At 46.0% G+C, this 20,023-nt stretch overlaps 7 protein-coding genes and 1 non-coding gene across 8 annotated transcripts; 6 read left to right on the forward strand and 2 right to left on the reverse strand.

The window, feature by feature from the left end:
- Window positions 1-1,707: 1,707 nt before the first annotated feature.
- On the forward strand, window positions 1,708-2,959 carry F4817DRAFT_318566 (cryptococcal mannosyltransferase 1-domain-containing protein; the record flags this gene model as incomplete). Its single annotated transcript, XM_049300930.1, has 3 exons — window positions 1,708-1,712; window positions 1,801-2,036; window positions 2,148-2,959. The coding sequence occupies 3 exons, from the start codon at window positions 1,708-1,710 to the stop codon at window positions 2,957-2,959; spliced, it is 1,053 nt and encodes a 350-aa protein (XP_049156468.1).
- Window positions 2,960-4,060: 1,101 nt separating this feature from the next.
- F4817DRAFT_t128 lies at window positions 4,061-4,166 on the forward strand. Its single transcript has one exon. It is a non-coding gene; the product is annotated as a tRNA-Lys (tRNA).
- F4817DRAFT_346143 (Thioesterase/thiol ester dehydrase-isomerase) lies at window positions 4,085-6,297 on the forward strand. Its single transcript, XM_049304352.1, has 3 exons — window positions 4,085-4,818; window positions 4,869-5,803; window positions 5,925-6,297. The coding sequence occupies exons 1-3, from the start codon at window positions 4,466-4,468 to the stop codon at window positions 6,059-6,061; spliced, it is 1,425 nt and encodes a 474-aa protein (XP_049156469.1). The 5' UTR covers window positions 4,085-4,465; the 3' UTR covers window positions 6,062-6,297.
- Window positions 6,298-6,299: 2 nt separating this feature from the next.
- On the reverse strand, window positions 6,300-8,149 carry F4817DRAFT_346145 (ribosomal subunit 39S-domain-containing protein). The gene is made up of 2 exons (XM_049304353.1): window positions 7,152-8,149; window positions 6,300-7,065 (listed from the first exon to the last, which is right to left on the reverse strand). Exons 1-2 carry the CDS (start codon window positions 8,001-8,003, stop codon window positions 6,736-6,738), a joined length of 1,182 nt encoding a protein of 393 aa, XP_049156470.1. The 5' UTR covers window positions 8,004-8,149; the 3' UTR covers window positions 6,300-6,735.
- A 1,671-nt stretch (window positions 8,150-9,820) lies between these two features.
- F4817DRAFT_205598 (uncharacterized protein) lies at window positions 9,821-10,732 on the forward strand. Its single transcript, XM_049298633.1, has 2 exons — window positions 9,821-9,974; window positions 10,054-10,732. The coding sequence occupies exons 1-2, from the start codon at window positions 9,914-9,916 to the stop codon at window positions 10,512-10,514; spliced, it is 522 nt and encodes a 173-aa protein (XP_049156471.1). The 5' UTR covers window positions 9,821-9,913; the 3' UTR covers window positions 10,515-10,732.
- On the reverse strand, window positions 10,702-12,963 carry F4817DRAFT_346149 (3-deoxy-7-phosphoheptulonate synthase). Its single transcript, XM_049304354.1, has 3 exons — window positions 12,348-12,963; window positions 11,344-12,123; window positions 10,702-11,290 (listed from the first exon to the last, which is right to left on the reverse strand). The coding sequence occupies exons 1-3, from the start codon at window positions 12,391-12,393 to the stop codon at window positions 10,971-10,973; spliced, it is 1,146 nt and encodes a 381-aa protein (XP_049156472.1). The 5' UTR covers window positions 12,394-12,963; the 3' UTR covers window positions 10,702-10,970.
- An 805-nt stretch (window positions 12,964-13,768) lies between these two features.
- On the forward strand, window positions 13,769-15,678 carry F4817DRAFT_205637 (SGNH hydrolase). The gene is made up of 3 exons (XM_049298634.1): window positions 13,769-14,110; window positions 14,170-14,705; window positions 14,759-15,678. Exons 1-3 carry the CDS (start codon window positions 13,904-13,906, stop codon window positions 15,339-15,341), a joined length of 1,326 nt encoding a protein of 441 aa, XP_049156473.1. The 5' UTR covers window positions 13,769-13,903; the 3' UTR covers window positions 15,342-15,678.
- Window positions 15,679-17,865: 2,187 nt separating this feature from the next.
- F4817DRAFT_205658 (uncharacterized protein) lies at window positions 17,866-19,314 on the forward strand. Its single transcript, XM_049298635.1, has 2 exons — window positions 17,866-18,088; window positions 18,208-19,314. The coding sequence occupies exons 1-2, from the start codon at window positions 17,960-17,962 to the stop codon at window positions 19,108-19,110; spliced, it is 1,032 nt and encodes a 343-aa protein (XP_049156474.1). The 5' UTR covers window positions 17,866-17,959; the 3' UTR covers window positions 19,111-19,314.
- The last annotated feature ends 709 nt before the right edge of the window (window positions 19,315-20,023 follow it).

Below are 20,023 nucleotides of genomic sequence, written 5' to 3' on the forward strand. Positions count from 1 at the left end.
AATAGTAGTGATGGCGGTGCTGCTGAGCTACTCTGCGTGCTTTCTGAGCCCGAACTTGTTACAGTACTGCTTGTTGTCGAAGATCCCAACTCGGCTGTGGTTGTGAGGAGGTAGGTATCTGTCGTATCAAGTCCTCCGCAGGCGAGATATGTATAGGTCGTCTCGTATTCACTTAGATAGATAAGTGCCGTAGAGCAATAACCATGATCTGACTCTGAGCTGCAAAACGAGCAGCTATTAATACGTAAGACAGCACATATGTTAAGGAGACCTCAACTCACCAGGAGATCGTGTGTTCGTATCCCATCATCCCACAGCCCATAGAGCATTTCGCTCCATCCGTGCAAACTCCAGCTAGTCCACAATCGCTGAGATTCATATCCGTCATACAGAAACCCCATAGACCATTCACAGTATCAATGCGACAGTCAAAGGGTGGAGCAACAGTCCGGGTCTTCGATGGGTTGCCGTCCTGGTAACCACAAGTGGGCGACATCTGAGTTGGGACATCCTGCAATCCAAGTCGTTCATGTGTAGCTAAACGGTCTCTCCTGCTGAGCTGAGACACAGTAGTCTCAACAATTCTTAGTTCTACGACCGAGGTAGCCTGGTAGGCACGAATAATAACTATCTGCCAAAATAATAAGAGGAGGTGAATAACAGGGAAGTTTGCCGCCATGATGATAATTCCATACTCTGTCGGGTGGACCTGATAATAAACGTATGGCATGAGCCAGAGTCAATGAAAGTAAGGAAGGGAAGATAAATCTCGTAGAATCAACTATATCCGAGCCAACATTAGAGCCGAATGAGACGCCTCAACATGGCATTTCCGCCAAGCCTTTCCTCTTCCAGTTCCTGCTCGTCCCCCTATCCGATCGACTAGTTGAACAGACTAGAAGTACACTGAACAACGTCCTCTCCCCGCAAATATTGACACAGCTCGTTTTGCATCATTTATTTCGGATAGTAGCATAATATGTACAGCCAATAAGAAGAAAATCCTACCGCCAAATTATCGCTGTTGAAAATTCAGATGGGTAGGACGGAAACAAAAGGGGGGGAAGCCACCAGCGCGCCACGATGTGTCACCTCGAGTAAAGTATATTCCATCGAGGCTACATAGATGCTATGTCTGTTTCTATAGGACAATGGCAAAGAGAATTTATGTGGGAAAATCTTCTTCGAATTGACATAATCAATATCACGGTAGGACACTTACAGCGGAACGATTCGAAAACTAAATTATGTCTACTACAAGGGAGTACTGCTCTCGTAAAAAAGAACAATGGGGGCTATTTATACATTTTCTATAGAAAATATAGGCACTTAGCTTGTTGTATTACATGTTTGGGGGTTGTGTACGGGGCAATGGAGGACAAACATGGAGCCATGGCGCTAAGGGAATCATATACACAATACAATACGTTCAACAGACATCCTTTGTCACACCTCATTTAATCACAAAAGATTCCTTTTTTAGGCGCCGATCCGATTACTCTGCGAAGCTGAACACGCGTATCTGCAACCTCGTCTAGGACTAGAAATCGGGGGTTTTTCGTGTCGTATCACACGCCACGACTCCGTGAATCCCCAAAACGAATCCCGACGAAGCGGGCGCGCTTAATTTTTGTTCAAGTAGGTAGCCTACTTGTTTCTTATTATTCTTACCTTCAGGGCCGCGTACTAGAGCTTTTCATCGGAGTCATGGGGTCAGGGGAAGCAGTCCGGTTTTTATCCATCTAATTCGCCAATACCTTCTAATACCATTGGGCCCGATCAGAACTCACAAGTGAATAGCGTGTCCGACCCAGTCAATCTAGACGATTCATGGAACATAACTTCATCTATCAAAACTATTTTAGACCCGACAGATACTACATTCCCTCGCCTGGAGTGTCCAAGCCCGAATCTAACACTGTTAGAAGACCATGGGCCTCGAGAACTGAAATACTTCTTTACTCTCGACCTTCGGCAGTCCATTAATATTCTGCCTCGCCTACTGGGATCCATTACAGAAACAATCAAGTTCCTTGGTCCGACAGCCTGAGCTCTATCGATAGTGGAAGGTAACGCAAACGATGGCACACACGAAGTCCTGTACTCCCTCCAGCCCAAGTTAAAGGATTTAGGCATCGTATATTAAGTCCAGTCGAGCGAGATAGACGCCAAGACTGGAGAAAGGATAGCAAAACTCGCACAACTTCGCAACTTGGCCATCTCGCCACTTCTCTCCCTTGCTGGCTTGACTCAAGATGCAAAGCCAAACCCCTCGCAGTCGTCGTTAGTGCCAAATACAAATACGACTGTCATCTTCTTAAACGACGTAGCAATATGTGTATCTGACATACTCGAGCTGGTACACCAGCGAATCTTCCTATCAGCAGATATGACTTGCGCTATGGACTGGACCTACGTTGGCCGCGATCCGACGTTCTACGACGTATGGGTAGCGCGCACTCTCCGGGGAGATTTGTTCTTTGATATTCCACCGGACGGCAATTGGAATAGCGCATGGAATCTGTTCTGGAATGACCGAATAACTGGTGAGAGGTTTAGCAGGGCTCTCCCTTTCCAGGTCTTTGCGTGTTGGAATGGAGCTGTAGCTTTTACGGCTGCACCGATACTTGGGGAGCAGTCCGACCAAGATCGAGGAGACATAAAGCCGCCAGGGAAGGGGAAGAAGGAAGAGAGAATCAAATTTCGGGGACCACGGGGAGGCGAGTGTTACTCAGGGGAGCCAACACTATTCTGTAAGGACCTCTGGCGAACGGGTCATGGACGCATTGCTGTTGTCCCAACGTCAACCTCGAGTACTCCGATGAGGCTGCATCGAAAATCAGGTAGACCAGCCACCCGACACGGCAACATGTATGCCAGGCTTAGGAGATCAGACCCGGCGACCATGGAACGAAACATTTACTTAGGCTGGCGAGAGGAAATGAACCAATTCGACTAATACCGACGTTTATCGTCTCAAAGATATACCACGGGGAATGGAAATTTCCCTAAAAAGTAGGCCGGACAAAGTTGTAGATACTCGGATCTTACAAAGATTTACCATGTGCTGTTACCCCGACAATAAAACGACAATTCCGGTATTAATACACCTCTGTATAGTACTATAGCCAAATACAGTCATGAAGAGACTTGGTCTTGGAAATGAAACATATAAGGGCTAGATCAAATAGTATCCGTTAAGCCAGCTATAGCAGAAAGAGAGACTGCATCCTAGATGATTAACTAACATCGTGCCTACATGTTCAACCAAGAATTCCATATCTAGTTTCGAAGGTATAATATGTCTATTCCTTAGATTGTTGTGCCATATTAGTACATGAGAAAGGAACTTGTGACGATGCCTGGGTTAAGCTGAGCAGAGAGCAAGTCCTTTAGATCAGGGAAGAAAAAAAAGATAGTCAGTCTAAAATTCACAAGAGTATTGGGTTAAAGATTTAATTAAATACTTGTTAAACCATGTGAATAATACAGAATTAAGGATATTGAACACAGTTAGCTGATCTAGTATAACGGAAGCGATTTATGTAAAATGTAAGTTGAAGGTGGTTGACATGTTGGTACATGAATAAATACATAGAGAGAAAACCGTGTGCGGGGATAATTGTCATAACAAGCCCATCGTCATCCAATGATTGACATTAAAAATTATTGAAATATCATTGCCTTGGCCTTGGTAGCTCAATTTATATTTGTAAGTTGGAAGGTTTCAAGCTTGGCTGATGTGTAAGTACATAAATACATTCGAAGGTCCCGGCCAAAAGTCTTACACATCTGAGCTTGGCAAAGCCACGTGCGAGTAAAAAAAGATTACACGGTCTTATCTAAGCTATAGTGGCTGATATCGCTATAAATATAGCGGTAAGCCACCTAGATTTAGTGGATAAGCCACTATTCAACTTTCATCTTAGCGCGTGACTCGTACAGTATCAAAAAGTCAAGAGATGTATAAAATTTTTGGCCCGGACCTTTGTAGGCTCAGAAAAACGCCGTATGCGGGGACTAAGAGGTATTAACTGTCATAACAAATCCATCGTCATCTGCCTTGGTAGCTCAATTGGCTAGAGCGTGGGACTTTTATTAAACGGACAATACATCCGGATTACTTGGGAATCCCAAGGTTGCGGGTTCGACCCCCGCCTGAGGCGTTTAATCTTTTGCCAATGTTTTTTTGTTTCGTATATAGTGTTTATTTGTTCAATGTTCTTCTATTTTTGTGTTGCTGTCGTTACATCTTTGAGGTGAATGACAGTTTGCACCCATGGCAGGCAGGTACGAGTTGCAGTTACCGGATATATCCCAGATTGGATCCGTAATTGCCTACCGAGCTCCCGCAATGCCCCGATAGGTACCCGAGTACTTAAAAGATCCGTCATATTTTATCGCATCACCGATCTACACTACACTACTGCATATCAATGCAACTCTAGCCAACGACATCTCGGACATGATCTATAGGAATCTACCAATCAGACGCCTAGTTGCTCTGGCTTCTAGATCTAAAACATTAGATACGTGCGCTGTGTTGACCGGAATACCAAAAAGATGCCTGCACGGCACGGCTTCCCTCCGTACAGATGGAGTATTTCGCGGCCTCACAGATGACCGTCTACCAACGCCGTGGATAGAGGCGTGGAGGCTGCAGCAAGAAGGGAAAAACGTAGCCGCCGACGAGGTTCAACCGCAGGAACGCGACCTTACTCCGAAAAAGATGAGCGATAGTTATCATCGAGTCGTACTTCCTCTTGGCCGCGATCCTTGGCTTAGCGACACCTACATTAACTCATCTGGTCACATAAGGTCCTCGGCTCATCTCTCTAATCTGCTGGTTTTTCTGACTAGGACTCTAGGTTAGGCACGATATTCATGGATCTTGACGCCCTGTCGGGTATCATCGTCTATAAACATACCGGGCCGGGCGTAGCTGTTGTTACCGCTGCGCTGGACAGAATTACCATCGCCCACCCGCTGACTGAGATATGTGACCTCGAGTATAGCGGGCAAGTAACCTACGCGTCGGGGCGGAGTAGCGTGGAAATTACTTGCAAGGTCGCCAGAGCCAGAGACGAAGGCGAACCTAGTAAACCGGAGGATGTATTGCTAACATGCACCTTTACCATGGTAGCCCTAGATCCCAAAACCAAGAAACCGGTCAATATACCACGTCTAGAGTGCTCGACCCCCGAGGAAGAACATATCTTCAAAGCCGGGGAGGCTAAAGCCCTAGCGACCAAGCAAAAGCTTAAGACGTCACTACTCGAGACGGAGCCCAACGACCCAGAGTCAGCTCTGATCCACAAGATCTGGCTCCGACAACTAGCGTACCACGACCCGAACAACCACCTCCGGCAGCCGGGCAACGTGCTCGCCATGTCCAAGACGCAGCTCTCGACGGCGTCCATCATGCAGCCGCAGTACCGCAACCGGCACCAGACCATGATCTTCGGCGGCTTCCACCTGAAGCAGACGTTCGAGCTGGCGTTCTGCTGCGCGGCGAGTTTCGCGCACGCCCGCCCCACGTTCATCAGCGCCGATCCGTGTACTTTCCGGAACCCGGTTCCGGTCGGTAGTGTCTTGTACTTGACTGCGACGATCGTGTATACGGACCCGCCGTTGCTGGAAGAGGATGGCAGCGAGCCCCGGCAGAATGACCCGGAGAACCCGGTTACGCGGCTGCATGTTAGGGTGGATAGTAAGGTGAGAGATGTCGAGCATGGGAACGCGAGGCCGACGGGCCAGTTTAATTACACCTTCTCAGTCCCCAAGGACGTCAAGGTTCTACCACGTATGTGTACTTTTATTCCGTATTTCTCATCACCACCACCTTTCCAGGTCATGCTAATCGGCTATCTACTTCCTCTTTTTTGAGTCTCCCCTATAGATATGCAACTAACTCGATATCTCAGACACGTACGAAGAGTATATGATGTACATCGACGCGAGGAGAAGAGTACAGCTCGCAGATGTGCAGGATCGCCAGGAGCATGCAGACTCGAAAATTCAACAGCTACAATCAGCTGACAATGTCAACCTCACGGAGTAAGCCTGATTACGTCGAGTTCAAAATTCTGTTCTCCAGCATGCCGGGTTGGACTTTTCGAGGGCGCTATTAGAAGTAAATATTATCTTATGTAAATGTCGATTATTCTAGATTTAGATGGGGGATTTAGGCGGATGGGGTATATAGACTGGCCCGCCCGTATACAAACACGCCCTCAAGCGAGCAAATAGTTTACATTACTCGTAAAAGTTTATAGAATTTACTGCTATACTTGTTTATATCCTGTTAGAGGTCGATATTAATAATTGCTGTACTTTGCCTGTTTATCCCTCATATGATAGATACTATATAACTCCTCACTACCACATTTAAGAATAACCGCTTGAATACACTCATATATGTGTATGCATATATACCTATATAATAGGGGAGAGACCTATCTAGAGTCTTCTCCCCGCGTCATAATTGCACGTCTGATAAGATGCCAGCTAGCTAGGTCCCTCAAGAGGATCGTTGTCATGCCTTCTGTCTACTACTCGAAATCATGACTGTTTCCGAATAAGTTAGATGAACCATTGGCACATTATAAGGTATTTTTGTGTTTCTGCACGTAGTCGATTGCAATACTGTATTGTTGTTCTATATGTACAAGGCCAGAGTTGGTAGATATTGCACTTCGACATACTGATACATAGCGTCTCGCATGGGAACAGATACTAGACTCCGCCCTTAAGCCGCGAGAGCTCCCTATTCTTCCGAACAAACCCATGACCCACAAGAGGCAGATCTCTCTTCTTCAGCTCCTCTTCTATGAGCTTGAATCGTCCAACCGCCTTCTCCCTGTCGCCGCGCGTAATGCGCTTCGTCGCGAAGGACACGTTGGGCAGCTGCACGAGGTCTTGCCGGCGCTCCTGGATCTCCTGGGTCAGGGTCTTGAGCTTGGGCGGTTTTTGCACCGCATGCAGCAGTGACCGGACGTCTGTGATGCTGGATAGCTGGTGGTCGTGGACCAGTTGCCCGGTGAGCTGGAATATTCGCTTTGTGATCTAGGATCCACCATGTTAATCTCATATATCCCAATATGTTTCATTTCGACGGGAGAGCATATTAACTCTAGCATGGCAGAACTTACAGCGAACTTAATTCGGGGGTCCGACAGAGACACGGCCTTCCATCCATGACTCCAAGCATCCTTATACTTCTGGGCCTCTTCTGCTGAGAGCACCGGCACACTTGTGCTTTCCTCAGTGGACTCATTGGTCACAGCAGGATCGCTCTTTCGGACCAGCGAACCTACTACCGCGGACACATCCCCAGTCAGCGACACAGCGCCGTCCTTTGCTACGTTGATCTCCACGCTCAAGAGGCGATGTAATTCATCCTCCCCCGCTATCGGCCAAGCTTTTATCAGCTCGTCTTCTCGCCCCGCCTGTTTCAGCGCAAACGCCTCCACGACAGCTCGCCGTACCGAAGTCTCAAGAACGGCGGGGTCGAGAACCGGATTCAGCGGCTTGAAACCGACGAAATCAGAGGCCCAATGTTGCGGTTGGTCCCACCAGTTATTCAATCCGCCAACCATATCCAAGCCGTCCGCCGTCAAAGCAGGTACATAGCTGGAATCTGAGACGTCGTCCAACCGTTCGGCATAGCTACGTCGAGGTGGGGGAATATATGCCTTCCACTGCGGCGGAAGATACTCTGCTTCTTCTATAACCTCTTCGGTTAGCTCCTGAAGCTCTTCTTTGTGCGCTTGTTCGGTTTCAGGAGCAGAACTCTGGCTCTGGATCTGTGTGCTCGGCTGCTTATCGGTTGAGTAGAACCGGAGGGATAAAGGACTTTGGAAGGTCGTCGGTATGGGCCGGCGGCACGAGGTCGAGATAGTCTGGGATACCGGCGCACATTGGCCAACTAGAGGAGTAATTGAAGAGCATGGCGCCGAGGCAGACAGGCCGGAGGGTCGTCTTAATCGTGGTATCCGCCGCATTATGACTAATTGGTGAGGCTGTGGTGAACTTGTCCGGCTTAGAGGATATCTAATTCGCAAGTGGACTTCAAATGTTTGATAGAAGCTGTGAACTTTGAACTTTGAACTTTTTTCGGTTCGCGTTATCTCAGTAAACTCAGACCACAAATTCGATATCGTTCGTGGGGTTGTACCTCCCCTAGCCACACCACTTTTCAACCAATCAAAACCCGGAACAACCCCCTAAAACAACATCGAATCTGTGGTCTGAGGCAGCTTTAGGACCCCGCATACCAAAATCATACGTCTAACGTTTTAAAATAACAACATTAACAATAACATTAATAAAATTATTAAAATAATAGTATTAATGCGCGTTTATAGTAAATAATAATTAATTATATAATAGTTATTAACTTTTTTATTAAATTTATTAATTAAATTTACGCGTTTTAAACTTTTTAAAGTGTTAAAAATGGTTAATATTAACTATAATACTAGTCGCAACACCGGTTATAACGTTAACCGCAATAATAACCGTAATAATAATTGTAATAAATGTTAAAACTTAATATAAAAAATTATAAATATATAAAAAAAGTTAAAAAGTTTAAGCAATAATTTTAAGTTATTATAAAAAAAGATTTTATATATAATTATAAAATATTAAATTATTATATTTAAATATTTTATATAAAATTTAAATAATTAAAACGTTAAAAATTTTTAAACATTAAAATTTAATATATAAAAACGTAATACCGTACAAATATATAAAAAAAATAAAAAAATAAATTAAATATATTATTAATTTTAAGTTATTAAAATTAAAGCTATTTCGTACGTTATTATGGTATATTAAGTTATTGTAAATGTAATGTTTGATTTTTTCATCACTAATAAAAACGTCAAAGACCCCTGCAATATAGTACAAGAGGCAACCCCGCTGGATTGCACAATAGCCCTGAGTTTACGTAATGCGCCAGTATTATCACGTGACAATCCCGTGACCATCCCCGTGACTAACAGCCACATAGCCACATAGCCACATAGCCATACCATACACCAATCGCCAGGTCCACGATTCGATTCCTGGACCTCGCACCTGTCCCTTTTGCCTGCTACGTAAGCGGGTCGGTCTCCGCGTTTCGGCGAAGCCGAAACGCTCCGCCGACCCGGTATCCCATAGGCGGCCTTCGGCCGCACAAGCCACATCCAGGAGCCTCGTAGCTGTGGCTAGCCTTGGCTGTGGCCTTGGCTGTGGCCGTGGCTTGTCATTCGCTTAAAAATCGACCAAAACTCCACTTCCTTCAAGATGCACCCAATCAACATCTACCGAATCGACCAGGGTCCTTCCTACTCCGGTAATTCTCAAATCCCAAATAGGCAATTTCTATTTCCTAATCCGGACGAGCTCCCATAGAAAAAAAAATCGACACAATAACCCTTCGTAAACTCAGGGCATAGCTTTAGACCAAATATTTTCGAATACTTTGCCCGTAACCCATAGGTATAAACACATGGACCACGCGTTGCGTGGCGCAAGGCGGGCGCAGCCCGACTCGAAAATATCGGGTCTGAGGTCACCTGAGATAAGGTTCGCGATGCTTAGCTGCAAAATTGCCAAGTACCGATGTACAGTTTCGTGGGGCTCTGTGGAGACTTAAAGCCACAGGTTAGGTACATAGGTAGGTACATTGCGTACCCTGGCAGCTTTTTACTTTCGATGTACCTACTTATCTGACAACCGCCTTATCGGCGCAAGCATGTGCTCCGTTCCTAGTGTCGTCGCTCGCATCAATCGCAACTCACCTTATTACATGTAGTTTAAGATAGGTATTGGTGATTCTGGTGCAGATGGGTTATTATGTATAAGCAACTCCATTAGCTACGACATCAGATATACATGGCCAGTCAATGATCGCGACACGATGCGACTTCATCTCTTAACCCTTTTTATAGGGATCTTCATCTCCTATGTCGCCGCCTCCTGTAAGCTAGCCTAGCTTGATAAACACATGTTCATGCCCTTATCCTATTAGCCATGCTGATTTGTACGTCTTAACCGCAGCCGCGCCGACATTCTGTAAATGCACCTGTTTCAAGAATAGCACCTTAATACAACTCGGTCCGCAAGGCGATTCATCCTTCGGCAAACCCGAACACCCGGCGTCACCGCAACTCCAAGAGCGCGCCGCATCAGCTTCTTGCACCCAATGTACCCGAGCTTTCTGCCTTTCGCAACACCTCCCTATCTGCAAGGATGCCGAGGAGACCGACGTCATCACTACCTGCTTCCAGCGCGATAGCCGCAAGGACCAGATCATCGTCTGGGGTTTTATACTAGGTACCATTAGCCTGTTGGGTTGGGCTGCTGCTAAAAGAGTTGTCGAGTTCCGCGAAGGGAAGAAAGCTGCCGCTCTAGGATTGGGAGGCTCTGGCACAGGGAGTAGAGGTGGGCGAGGATCCGCCCAGGATAGGGGTGTATATATGCCTGTTGGCAATGACGATACGCAAGGACTGAATAGGTGAAAAGAAAGAGCATGGTTGATATCGGTGAATGAATTTTGGTCTAAAATATTGAGACTTTGACATTACAAATGGCGTTTAGGGAGGCTCTAGAGGAGTCATACAGAGAGATACTACGGTTCTCATATCGAAGTACATCGGTGTACACATTGAAGTCAATACTATACTACAAGCTAAGTGTGATCTGACGAGCGAGAAATCAAACGCGTTTGTCTGATTTTGGGATCATCTATAAATTATACTAACGTCTAGTCTTTTTTTGTGTTTTCCCAATCAAGTTCCTAGATCGTTGAGTTGATTTTCCGGATACCTACCTACCTCCACGATAGCCACCAATCCTCACATATAGGTTGGGGCCGCTTCTTTTGCCCACAACTGATTTTACTTGAAGCCAAATGCCACCTTTTGATGCGCCCGAAATCAATGATGTTCATAGATCATGTGCTCCCATCTGGGGGTTTATTCTTCTTCAATGAGAGTAGTCTTGGGCTCTTGTTCGCTGCCGTTGGCATTCGGCGCGCCATTCTTCTCTCTCCGAGCCCGGACTGCAGCTGCGAGATCTTCAAGGACTTCGACTGTGCTATCCCAATCGATGCAGGCGTCGGTGATGCTTACACCCTTCTTCAGTCCTGACGGTCCCTCCGCCGGGACTTTCTGGTTGCCCTCGTTGATATTGGACTCGATCATGACACCAATGATGGCCTTTTCACCTTCTCTCAATTGGTCACTGATGACCTTAGCAACCTTGGGCTGGTTTCGGTGATCCTTATTCGAGTTTCCTATTCAATTATTAGCTTAGCACTATGCGTCTCGTGGGACGAATGTAACCCACCGTGCGAGCAGTCGACCATAATAGCCAACTTCTGTCCCTTCTTGATCAACGTTTCTTTAGCATTTTGGATGCTCTCCTTGTCATAGTTAGTACCCTTGCTACCACCCCTAAGAATAACGAAGCCGTGCTCATTCCCCTTTGTTCGTGTGATGGCTGCTAGACCCTGCTTGGTGACACCCATGAAATGATGCTTAGAAGCCGCCGCTCCGATAGCGTCGATAGCAACATTTAAGTTGCCGTCAGTGCCGTTCTTGAAGCCAATGGGGAATGAGAGACCAGACGCTAGTTCACGGTGTAGTTGTGACTCGGTGGTACGAGCACCAATAGCACCAACGGAGATGAAGTCGGCCAAGAACTGGGGCGAGATGGTATCTAGCATCTCGCTGGCAATCGGTACGCCTGCGTTAGTTAGATCGCTGAACATCTGTCGTGATATACGAAGACCCTTGTTGATCTTGAAGCTATTGTCGATATCGGGATCATTAATGAGACCCTTCCAGCCTACGGTAGTCCGCGGCTTCTCGAGGTAGGCACGCATGATGATGCATAAATCGTCTGACAGCTTCTCGGAAAGCTTCTTAAGACGCTGAGCATAGTCATGCGCCATAGCCGGATCGTGAATAGAGCAGGGTCCAACAACAACCAAGAGGCGGTCATTGCGGCCCATGATGATAGAAACTGCATCTCTTCGACCCTTAACGACCGTCTGCAAGGAAGCATCAGTCATGGGGATCTCAGAGATGAGCAATGCCGGCGGGATGAGAGGGTCCTGTCCTAGGACTGCAGTTTCCAAGTAAATCAGCATCCTGTCTCTTTTCCTCGTCTGTGACACAAACAATCTTCGAGTACGTATGACTCAGTAAAGGGGGGACGGGTGCTCTCGAGTTGTACGCGAATGAGGCACTCGAGATCTGAATATAAGAGCGACGAGAGGAAACGGAACGGGGCGCAATGACACGAATCTAGTAAAATGAAGATTGGTGTTTGCTTATTGTCTAACGTACCTCTCATGTCGTCGGCCACAAGGGGCGCCATATCGACACCTGGCATCGTAATGGATGGGTGAGCAAAGTACTTGGGAGTATGTAAGAAGACTCGATTGGTGGGATGGTAAATAAGTAAGCACCCAAGGATCGAGGGACGCAATAAGAACTGTTTGCTACGGACAATCCGAGCAGCGGATAGATGCGTGGTGTGCGATATCAGAGCCGTCGATTTGAGGTGAGTCAGACTCTTTAAAAAAGGACGAAGAAAATTTGATGATAAGAGAAATGCAAATATTTCTCCTAATGCTTCAATTCCTTGTTCCGGTCTCCTAGGTCCCAATTTCCAAAGTCCCTTTAGAAAACCTAGCCAGTATTAAAACCAGATAGTTGAATTGGTCAACTTTCTTGGTGAGCTGGTGTAAAAACAGGTAAGTTGAAGTTGACTATGAAGATGTCGGCACCATGTATGCAAGGCGAAGAATAAGAAGCTACCACCTACCTTAGGTTAGGTACCTAAGGTACGATAGGAAAGGTGTTTAAACCAATAGTAAATTTTAACCAATATTGAAGTTAGTACAACACGTGTGTAAGGTAGGTCCAAGGTACCTCTGAGTTACGTAGTTGCAATATGCAATATTGAATGTCCTAATGTTCGTAAGGTGAAGGCGGGGTGTTTGACGAATGGAGGGGTACTACTACCCTATACATTACTTATCGCTTATCCCCAATTGGGTATTACGTACATAGTACTTTGCACTAACTCCATATTCCATCCTTATTCCGAAAACTTTTTTTTTCTTTTCTTTCTGGTCCCCTCACGGCGGCGTTATTCGTCTCTTCGAAATCGTAAGATGGACGCATTGATGCCGCACCAATAGTTACGAAACTCCTATCACACCGCCCTCGTATGAGCTCGTGGAGTCTTGCTGGCATACTACTGGCTACTTATGTTCATAACACGTCCACTAAGGTCTCAAGTTGGAACTCACATATGAACATTCAAGTATATAAGAATAGAACTCAGCATAAGAGTTCGTATCTTCTCTTGTTAACATATCCTCCGATGTCCGCTTATAAGTCTATACTGATGTCATTGGATTATGGGGACTCGATTGAGATATCTTCTACCTCTTATAAGATTGAACAAATCGACAAATCGACAAATCGACAAATCGACAAATCGACAAAGCTGTTCCCGTCTGCATATCATATCTTATTGTCATATCGTATCTTAAATGATTGTTTCATCGTATTACATACTTTTTCATTTCGTAATATTACAGTCCTTTGGACTTTCTATTGACTTCAGCCTTCGTTTCCTACTAATCTGCCATATATTTCAAATACAAGCTAGGCTGTCTTTGATTAAGTGTTCAGGAACCAGCCCTACGGCTAAATAGCAATATAGCAACATGGCAAAACAAGGCAAAATAACGGCGGAGGTATATTATCCGTCGCTCTAAACCTCGGTTACATTTTGCCCTTATGGTAATAAGTATCAAAGCTGCCGCCATGGAGATATCACAGATCTCTCTTGTGCCTTGGCGCTTGTTTCCTTATTATTTATCGCCAATATGACATTCGTATCATCTTCATGTATGCTGAGAAGCCTCAGCCTTAGATTCTCAATACTGACCACTTGGTTACTATGGTGGGCGGTATGTATTGGTGCACGCCCTACTTATAATGTCCCCCGACAGGATGAATATTCTCATTGGGTAGCAACATGGACCTCAATGCCGCAGCTGGTGGAACCTAATAATATGCCGCCATCCCCATTCGTATGTTCTACACTTCTTATTCTGCGAGTCGCGCATTAACCATCTAACCGCGAGTTTAGTCGGGCTCGGCCGCGTTTAAGGATGCCACCCTTCGCCAGACGCTTCACCTGTCTATAGGTGCAGAAAGGCTTCGCTTCCAGATCTCCAATACTTTCGGTGGCAGTGACCTTCCTATCACAGAAGCATCTATAGCCCTTCCAACAGGAGGCAAAGCGGGCGTGGATGGAATCGATACGGCAACATTGAAGGGTCTTACTTTTAATGGCTCTAGCTCGGTCACGATCCCGAGGGGTCAGGTTGCCTACACTGACCCTGTGGACTTCAAAGTTGACCCGCAGGCCATGATTACTATCAGTCTCTATTCGCAACCTGGCCAATCTGGAAATAGCATTACTGGGCACCCAGGCAGTCGAACGACATCTTGGATGCAGCAGGGTAATCACCTTAATGCCTCGACTGTGACGGGAGCGAGCACGGCGCACTGGTATTTTCTCACTGCTGTCGAAGCCTGGGCCCCAAAGACGACCGCCGCTCTGGTGATTCTCGGCGATAGTATCACGGATGGGCGAGGAAGCACTGATAATGCCAACAACCGGTATAGTTAGGATCTTCATTATAGCTAAGAATCTCGCTAACAAATACTCTCAGCTGGCCTGACCTACTTCTAGCTCGGATGCAGAAAGAAGGAATCACCAACGTCGCCGTGTGCAACCAAGCAGCAGGCGGTAATACCGTTCTTACCGGTGGTCTTGGCCCACCGCTCATGCAGCGTTACAAGCGCGATCTACTCACAACTGCCGGTGTTAAATACGCTCTCATTTTCGAAGGTGTAAACGACATCGGAGGAGGATCTGCGGACTCGGGAACACAATCACGTATCGGAAGTAGTCTAACATCGTCCTTCACGACAATTGCCAAGGATGCGAAGGCAGCCGGCTTGACTGTCTTTGGGGCAACAATCACACCATTCGGCGGAAACGGACAGAGCTATAGCAACCCAACGAGAGATAAAACGAGGCAGACGGTGAATAAATGGATTCTAGGAGGTGGAGATGGCAGTTTTGATGCTTCGATTGACTTTGCTAAGATCGTGGCTAACCCCTCCAACGCCGCTAACCTAGCCTCTCAGTACGATGGCGGCGATCATCTACACCCCAACGTTGCTGGATACCAGGCGATCGCCGACCAATTCCCTCTGGATATTTTTGGGGGTAATGCTACTGTCGTATAAGCAGTCAGGCTTAACTAGCTCGGTCAAGGGTTATTATATGGGATGTCCTGAATCCACAAATCATTCCAGCTCCATGTTTACCAGTGCAGTAGAAACAAGGGAACAGACTCGAATGAATTATCCAAGTATTAACCACTCGGATAATTAGTCATCACTTAACACGCTGGGTCGGTTGCTGTTAGTAACCCGCCAAAGGTATCATAGGTATATGTGATGATGAACAATAACATGCAATGAAGACTAAGGACCCTAGATCATGTGAAGGCAAAACATTAATTATCGAGTAGAGTACATGTTCTTTGAATGATTGAATTAACTAGTATTTGCTAGCCATTGTACGTTGCTGTATATGAATACAATTACTTTGTGGCGATATAGAAACTCAACTTACCGAAACATACCCAGGTACATAAGTGGTATACCCGCCCACAAAGCCGGCCTCCTCAAGACGCTGGATTATCCGTAGTAAACCGGGCCGGTTATACATAATAATTCCTAGAAATAGCTAATTTTGCTAGGTAATAAATAATATGCCATACGAGGGGCTTTCTTTATTCAGCAAATGGGTCTTAGTGGTCATCTCCTACGTGATGTTTTATATCATGATTTTGACAGGTTTCGTGACTCTATTTTATCCATGTTGCCTCATCGTTAGTGCTTGGCTAAACTGGGCTCTAAATGAAGAAGGCAATGCGAGCTCGGAAAGGAGATTGAAGTATCCGAGCCCGCAGGAGCAAGTTGAACGGAGTGAGGAGGATGAGGCCGAGAGACTACTGGACATTGTTATCCGGCACGCTTTGCCAACCCCACCACCTGCACCTGTTGACTTTCACAGTACACTGAATATAACATTATGGGACGGGTAAGTTTCTAGACTCTCTTATAGGTATAGGGATAGCATCAAAATGCCAGAGTACTATAATAACCCTACTCGAGGCGCCTTATGAAATAATTTGGCCAAGGTATAGTTATGAAGAATAAAGACTCAATGTAAAAGCGCCACCAAGGAGACAAAAAGCCACATAATAAGAGCCTAATTCTAAGCACTACAGACAAAAGAGCCGTACATACGTGTTAATATGAGTTCTCAACACATAGAGCTGAAGCTCTTGCGCTATATCATCATTTACTATCCTGCAAGATCGGGATACCACGTCATACAGTAGTTTTCATTATATGGTAGTAGCTCAAACCACTGGATTGGAGTCCGACTAAGTCGGACAGAACCACACGCGATGTCGCAACCCAGTCGTCGACAATACCCGGCCGGACTGCTACTAAAGCGGGGCAGCTGGTTCATACCTGTTTGGCTGCGGTGGCATCGATCGTGAAACATGCCTTGTATCTCATCGCTGCAACCACCCGTTCAAGATCAGGGTATGATGTCTCTCCAGTCGCAGGAACATAAAAGACCGCCGGTGGAATTCTATCTCATGCCCTTGCTAGACGCCTACCAAGACAGGCGGGCTAGTCAGAGAGTCCTCAGACAGTTAGAGACATTTAGGGGTATCCGAAACGAAGCAACTGGACAGATCTATGCAACGTCCATCAAGGGCCTTATAATTTATTTGAACTATTCAACTATAGAGAGAGAATAGTTGATATTGTTAAGGTGGAATTAAGATAATATAACTAACACAAGAAGAAAGAAAGAGGAGGGAAATAAAGAGCATTGGTTTTGACCTAGGTACTTGCATTTGTACATAATAATTCAAATGTTAGTGCAATTCTGGTCATGTCATTCGTTGTGTTACTGTTACTCGTGTTACATGATCTGTAAATGCTAAGTTATGTATAAAGATCCACCTAAAGCATTTATGAGTCTTGCATAATAATATATTGTGCAAATTACGTACATGCTTTATGCACGCGGTTGGGTACCTAAGTGTCTTGAGTACGGGCGTAACTGAGGTACATGCATATGATGTACCTAAGTAGATGGCTTACGCACAGAATACACAAGGCTGGCGTCCCTGATGCGATGATCCATTGCAAAGGACGCCCCCTGCAAGAGCAAGAGCATTGGACTTAGATCCCCACAATCGTCAGGTGCTTTGGAACTGGCGGAAACTTGGGCTGAGGCAAGCACCGTCACCGGCGAATTATTGCAGGTTGTTGTCTTCTTACATCTTTTTAACATCTTTCTCCTTTCTTTGATCTTCGAGCATGTGCTTCGTGCGTTTTGTTTATATGTATAATCTGCTATTGACTGGTAAGGTCGAAGCTATTTGGGGATTCGTTTCGAGAAGAAAACTACCAGCCATTTGACTATTCTTCCTCCATAAATGGTTGATCAACGACTGAAAGAGCACCGTCGGTCTGGAGCCAGCCACGAACCAAGATTCCAGTCTCGATTCCCCATTCCTATTCCCACCTCCGTCATCCCCCCCGCCGAAGCCTGGCACTGCGGCATATCGTACAATTGACATATAATATTTCAATCACTTCGGCACAGCCCCTCGGCCTGCTAGTTCTGGCCTCTTTTACAAACTGATATTATCACCCTTCCTGCTTTTAATTGGCGACAGCGTTCGAGCATAGTTCGGTCTTCCTTACGCTTCAGTCTTTGATTTCTCTTCTTCGGCATCTTCACTACCTAGCTATCTCCGATAATAAACATGTTTGACCCTCACTGGCAGGAGCTTCCACGGAAACGCCAGAGGGAAGATGAGGAGCAATACAACAGTACACAGGTTAACACGGGAGACGGTATGAATGGGACTTTGGGCTTTACCGAGCACCGTAATGTTAGTATTAACAATATTGATTCATACGCTACTCGCGATTATCAATAGCAACTCATGCGACACTACGATCTTGTTCGCGCAGCTCAACAAGTCACGGCTAACCTAACCTTTACGAATAGAAACGTCTACAATCTCTTCCTCTGCGCACTTCTCCAACACAGAAACGATGGCCAGGACCACCGGGCTTTCCGGCGGCGGCAGCAACTGCAGCAACAATCCCCCCTTCCACTATCACACCGACCGAATCCGACTCAGAAGATATGCAACATCTGCAACAATCAAATCCACCCATGGACATCGATAGGGACATGGACATGATGATGGATTCCTCGTCCGAACCGTTCCAACCTGGCCCGTCCCAAGCAGACTCCCTCAACGCCAGTATTACCGGACGGTTACCCACCCCCATACATTGTACTTTTGCAGCGCAAGTGCGAGGACAGAGCTGGGGCCCGATGAACCAAACAGTGCATGCAACAAATCGGTCGAGCAATGCTATGGTACCGGATAATGAATGTGATTTTGCGCACACTCAGCCGTTCCCTACGAAACATGACGAATCTTCGGTACCAAGATCTCTAGGTGGTGCTATTGAATGGTCCATGGCCCAAAACCGACGTCTCCCGTCTCCTATTAGTGAGAGTGGCGGCGAAGATATGCCAGTAAGCCCAGGTATGGTGCTGGACTCTGCGTCGTCTCAGCCCCAGAGACCTTACTTACCTCATATGCCTCGTTCAACAAACCCTCACGCCATGGCTCTCCACCCCAATATCCAGACCATCCCTCAAGTCATCGACAACGATACCGGTATGATGGATACGGATCCCGCATCATCCCCCTCCTCGGCGCCAGCTACACCGTCGCCAAGAGGCAAGTTTGGCCATTCACGTAGCAAACATACCGTCAATAACTGGACACTCCAACCCGGCATGAAGAAGTCATTCAGTATAGGCTACCGAGCTGACTGCGAGAAGTGCCGCATGAAGATTCCGGGTCACTTTAACCACATTATTATCTCCTAGCATAGCTAGCATAGGGTTGTCATTGAGCTACGCACCTAGCTTGAGGATATGATAAGGTTTGCCGAAGACGAGATATTACCTTAACATGAACGTTCCCAAAAGGAGACGAGCAAGGATAAATCACATATTAAGACGTCTTCAAATATCATTTTTCCAACTCCTAGTGGGAAATACGTGGGCCATATTCCAGGCAACCCTCTGGATGTAGTAGATACACTCGAGGTTTCGACAGTTATCCTTTTCTTTTATGAGGAGCATCAGGCCCTGTTCAGACGCTGTTTACCATCAGTAGCTTGGACTTGACGAACTTATAAGGGCGAAGCAGGTCCCCAAGTTCTTTCCTTAGATCCTACTATTATGATAGTAGAAACGGTAATGATACGTGGCTTACCTTGGAGCTCAGTAGTATGGCTTTTTTCTTGTATTTCAAGATGTTCCGCCCGAAACACAAACATTACACTATAGTGAACCCACGTGGCTTTTTTTGTGTTATAGTTTCGTTCATCATTACCCTATTTTTCTTGTTGCCTGCATATGTCATTCGCTCATTACGCCAATACCCAATTTTACGGTCGTTATTGCATTTAGTCATTGGTTATTGGCCTCAAGGGAAAATATGTGCATTCATTCGAGGGTAAATAAATCAGGAGCTGAGGAGACATGGGATCTTTACATCAAGTCTATAATTACCCTTCTCTCTGTTTCTCCCTTTTCTATTTTTTGCGTTAAGGAGATTATGGTGTCATTGGCGTTCAAAGGCAAAAAAGCTGAACTAAGCTGAGGGCTAGCTCAGATATTGAATATCCTCTGTACCAAGAGCATTGCCTTGAGTGGAGTTGTCGGACAAATGGGAGGCAAAGTAGTCGTTCGAGATAAAAGCCTTTAAAAGGTAAATCCGAAAATAGGTCGTTAA

This window comes from Daldinia loculata, assembly GCF_022478755.1.
Source record: "Daldinia loculata strain CBS 113971 unplaced genomic scaffold F4817scaffold_47, whole genome shotgun sequence".
Lineage (NCBI taxonomy): Eukaryota > Fungi > Ascomycota > Sordariomycetes > Xylariales > Hypoxylaceae > Daldinia > Daldinia loculata.

Coding starts and splice junctions, on each gene's coding strand:
- F4817DRAFT_205598 (XM_049298633.1), top strand. CDS start 9,914: ATGCGACTTCATCTCTTAACCCTTTTTATAGGGATCTTCATCTCCTAT. Junction 9,975..10,053: donor CTCCTATGTCGCCGCCTCCT/GTAAGCTAGCCT, acceptor TCTTAACCGCAG/CCGCGCCGACATTCTGTAAA.
- F4817DRAFT_346143 (XM_049304352.1), top strand. CDS start 4,466: ATGATCTATAGGAATCTACCAATCAGACGCCTAGTTGCTCTGGCTTCT. Junction 4,819..4,868: donor AACTCATCTGGTCACATAAG/GTCCTCGGCTCA, acceptor CTAGGACTCTAG/GTTAGGCACGATATTCATGG. Junction 5,804..5,924: donor GGACGTCAAGGTTCTACCAC/GTATGTGTACTT, acceptor TCGATATCTCAG/ACACGTACGAAGAGTATATG.
- F4817DRAFT_205658 (XM_049298635.1), top strand. CDS start 17,960: ATGTTTGACCCTCACTGGCAGGAGCTTCCACGGAAACGCCAGAGGGAA. Junction 18,089..18,207: donor GCTTTACCGAGCACCGTAAT/GTTAGTATTAAC, acceptor CTTTACGAATAG/AAACGTCTACAATCTCTTCC.
- F4817DRAFT_205637 (XM_049298634.1), top strand. CDS start 13,904: ATGACATTCGTATCATCTTCATGTATGCTGAGAAGCCTCAGCCTTAGA. Junction 14,111..14,169: donor ATATGCCGCCATCCCCATTC/GTATGTTCTACA, acceptor CCGCGAGTTTAG/TCGGGCTCGGCCGCGTTTAA. Junction 14,706..14,758: donor ACTGATAATGCCAACAACCG/GTATAGTTAGGA, acceptor AAATACTCTCAG/CTGGCCTGACCTACTTCTAG.
- F4817DRAFT_346149 (XM_049304354.1), bottom strand. CDS start 12,393: ATGCCAGGTGTCGATATGGCGCCCCTTGTGGCCGACGACATGAGAG. Junction 12,124..12,347: donor TGTGGCCGACGACATGAGAG/GTACGTTAGACA, acceptor TGGAAACTGCAG/TCCTAGGACAGGACCCTCTC. Junction 11,291..11,343: donor TATGGTCGACTGCTCGCACG/GTGGGTTACATT, acceptor ATAATTGAATAG/GAAACTCGAATAAGGATCAC.
- F4817DRAFT_346145 (XM_049304353.1), bottom strand. CDS start 8,003: ATGCGGCGGATACCACGATTAAGACGACCCTCCGGCCTGTCTGCCTCG. Junction 7,066..7,151: donor ACCCCCGAATTAAGTTCGCT/GTAAGTTCTGCC, acceptor GGTGGATCCTAG/ATCACAAAGCGAATATTCCA.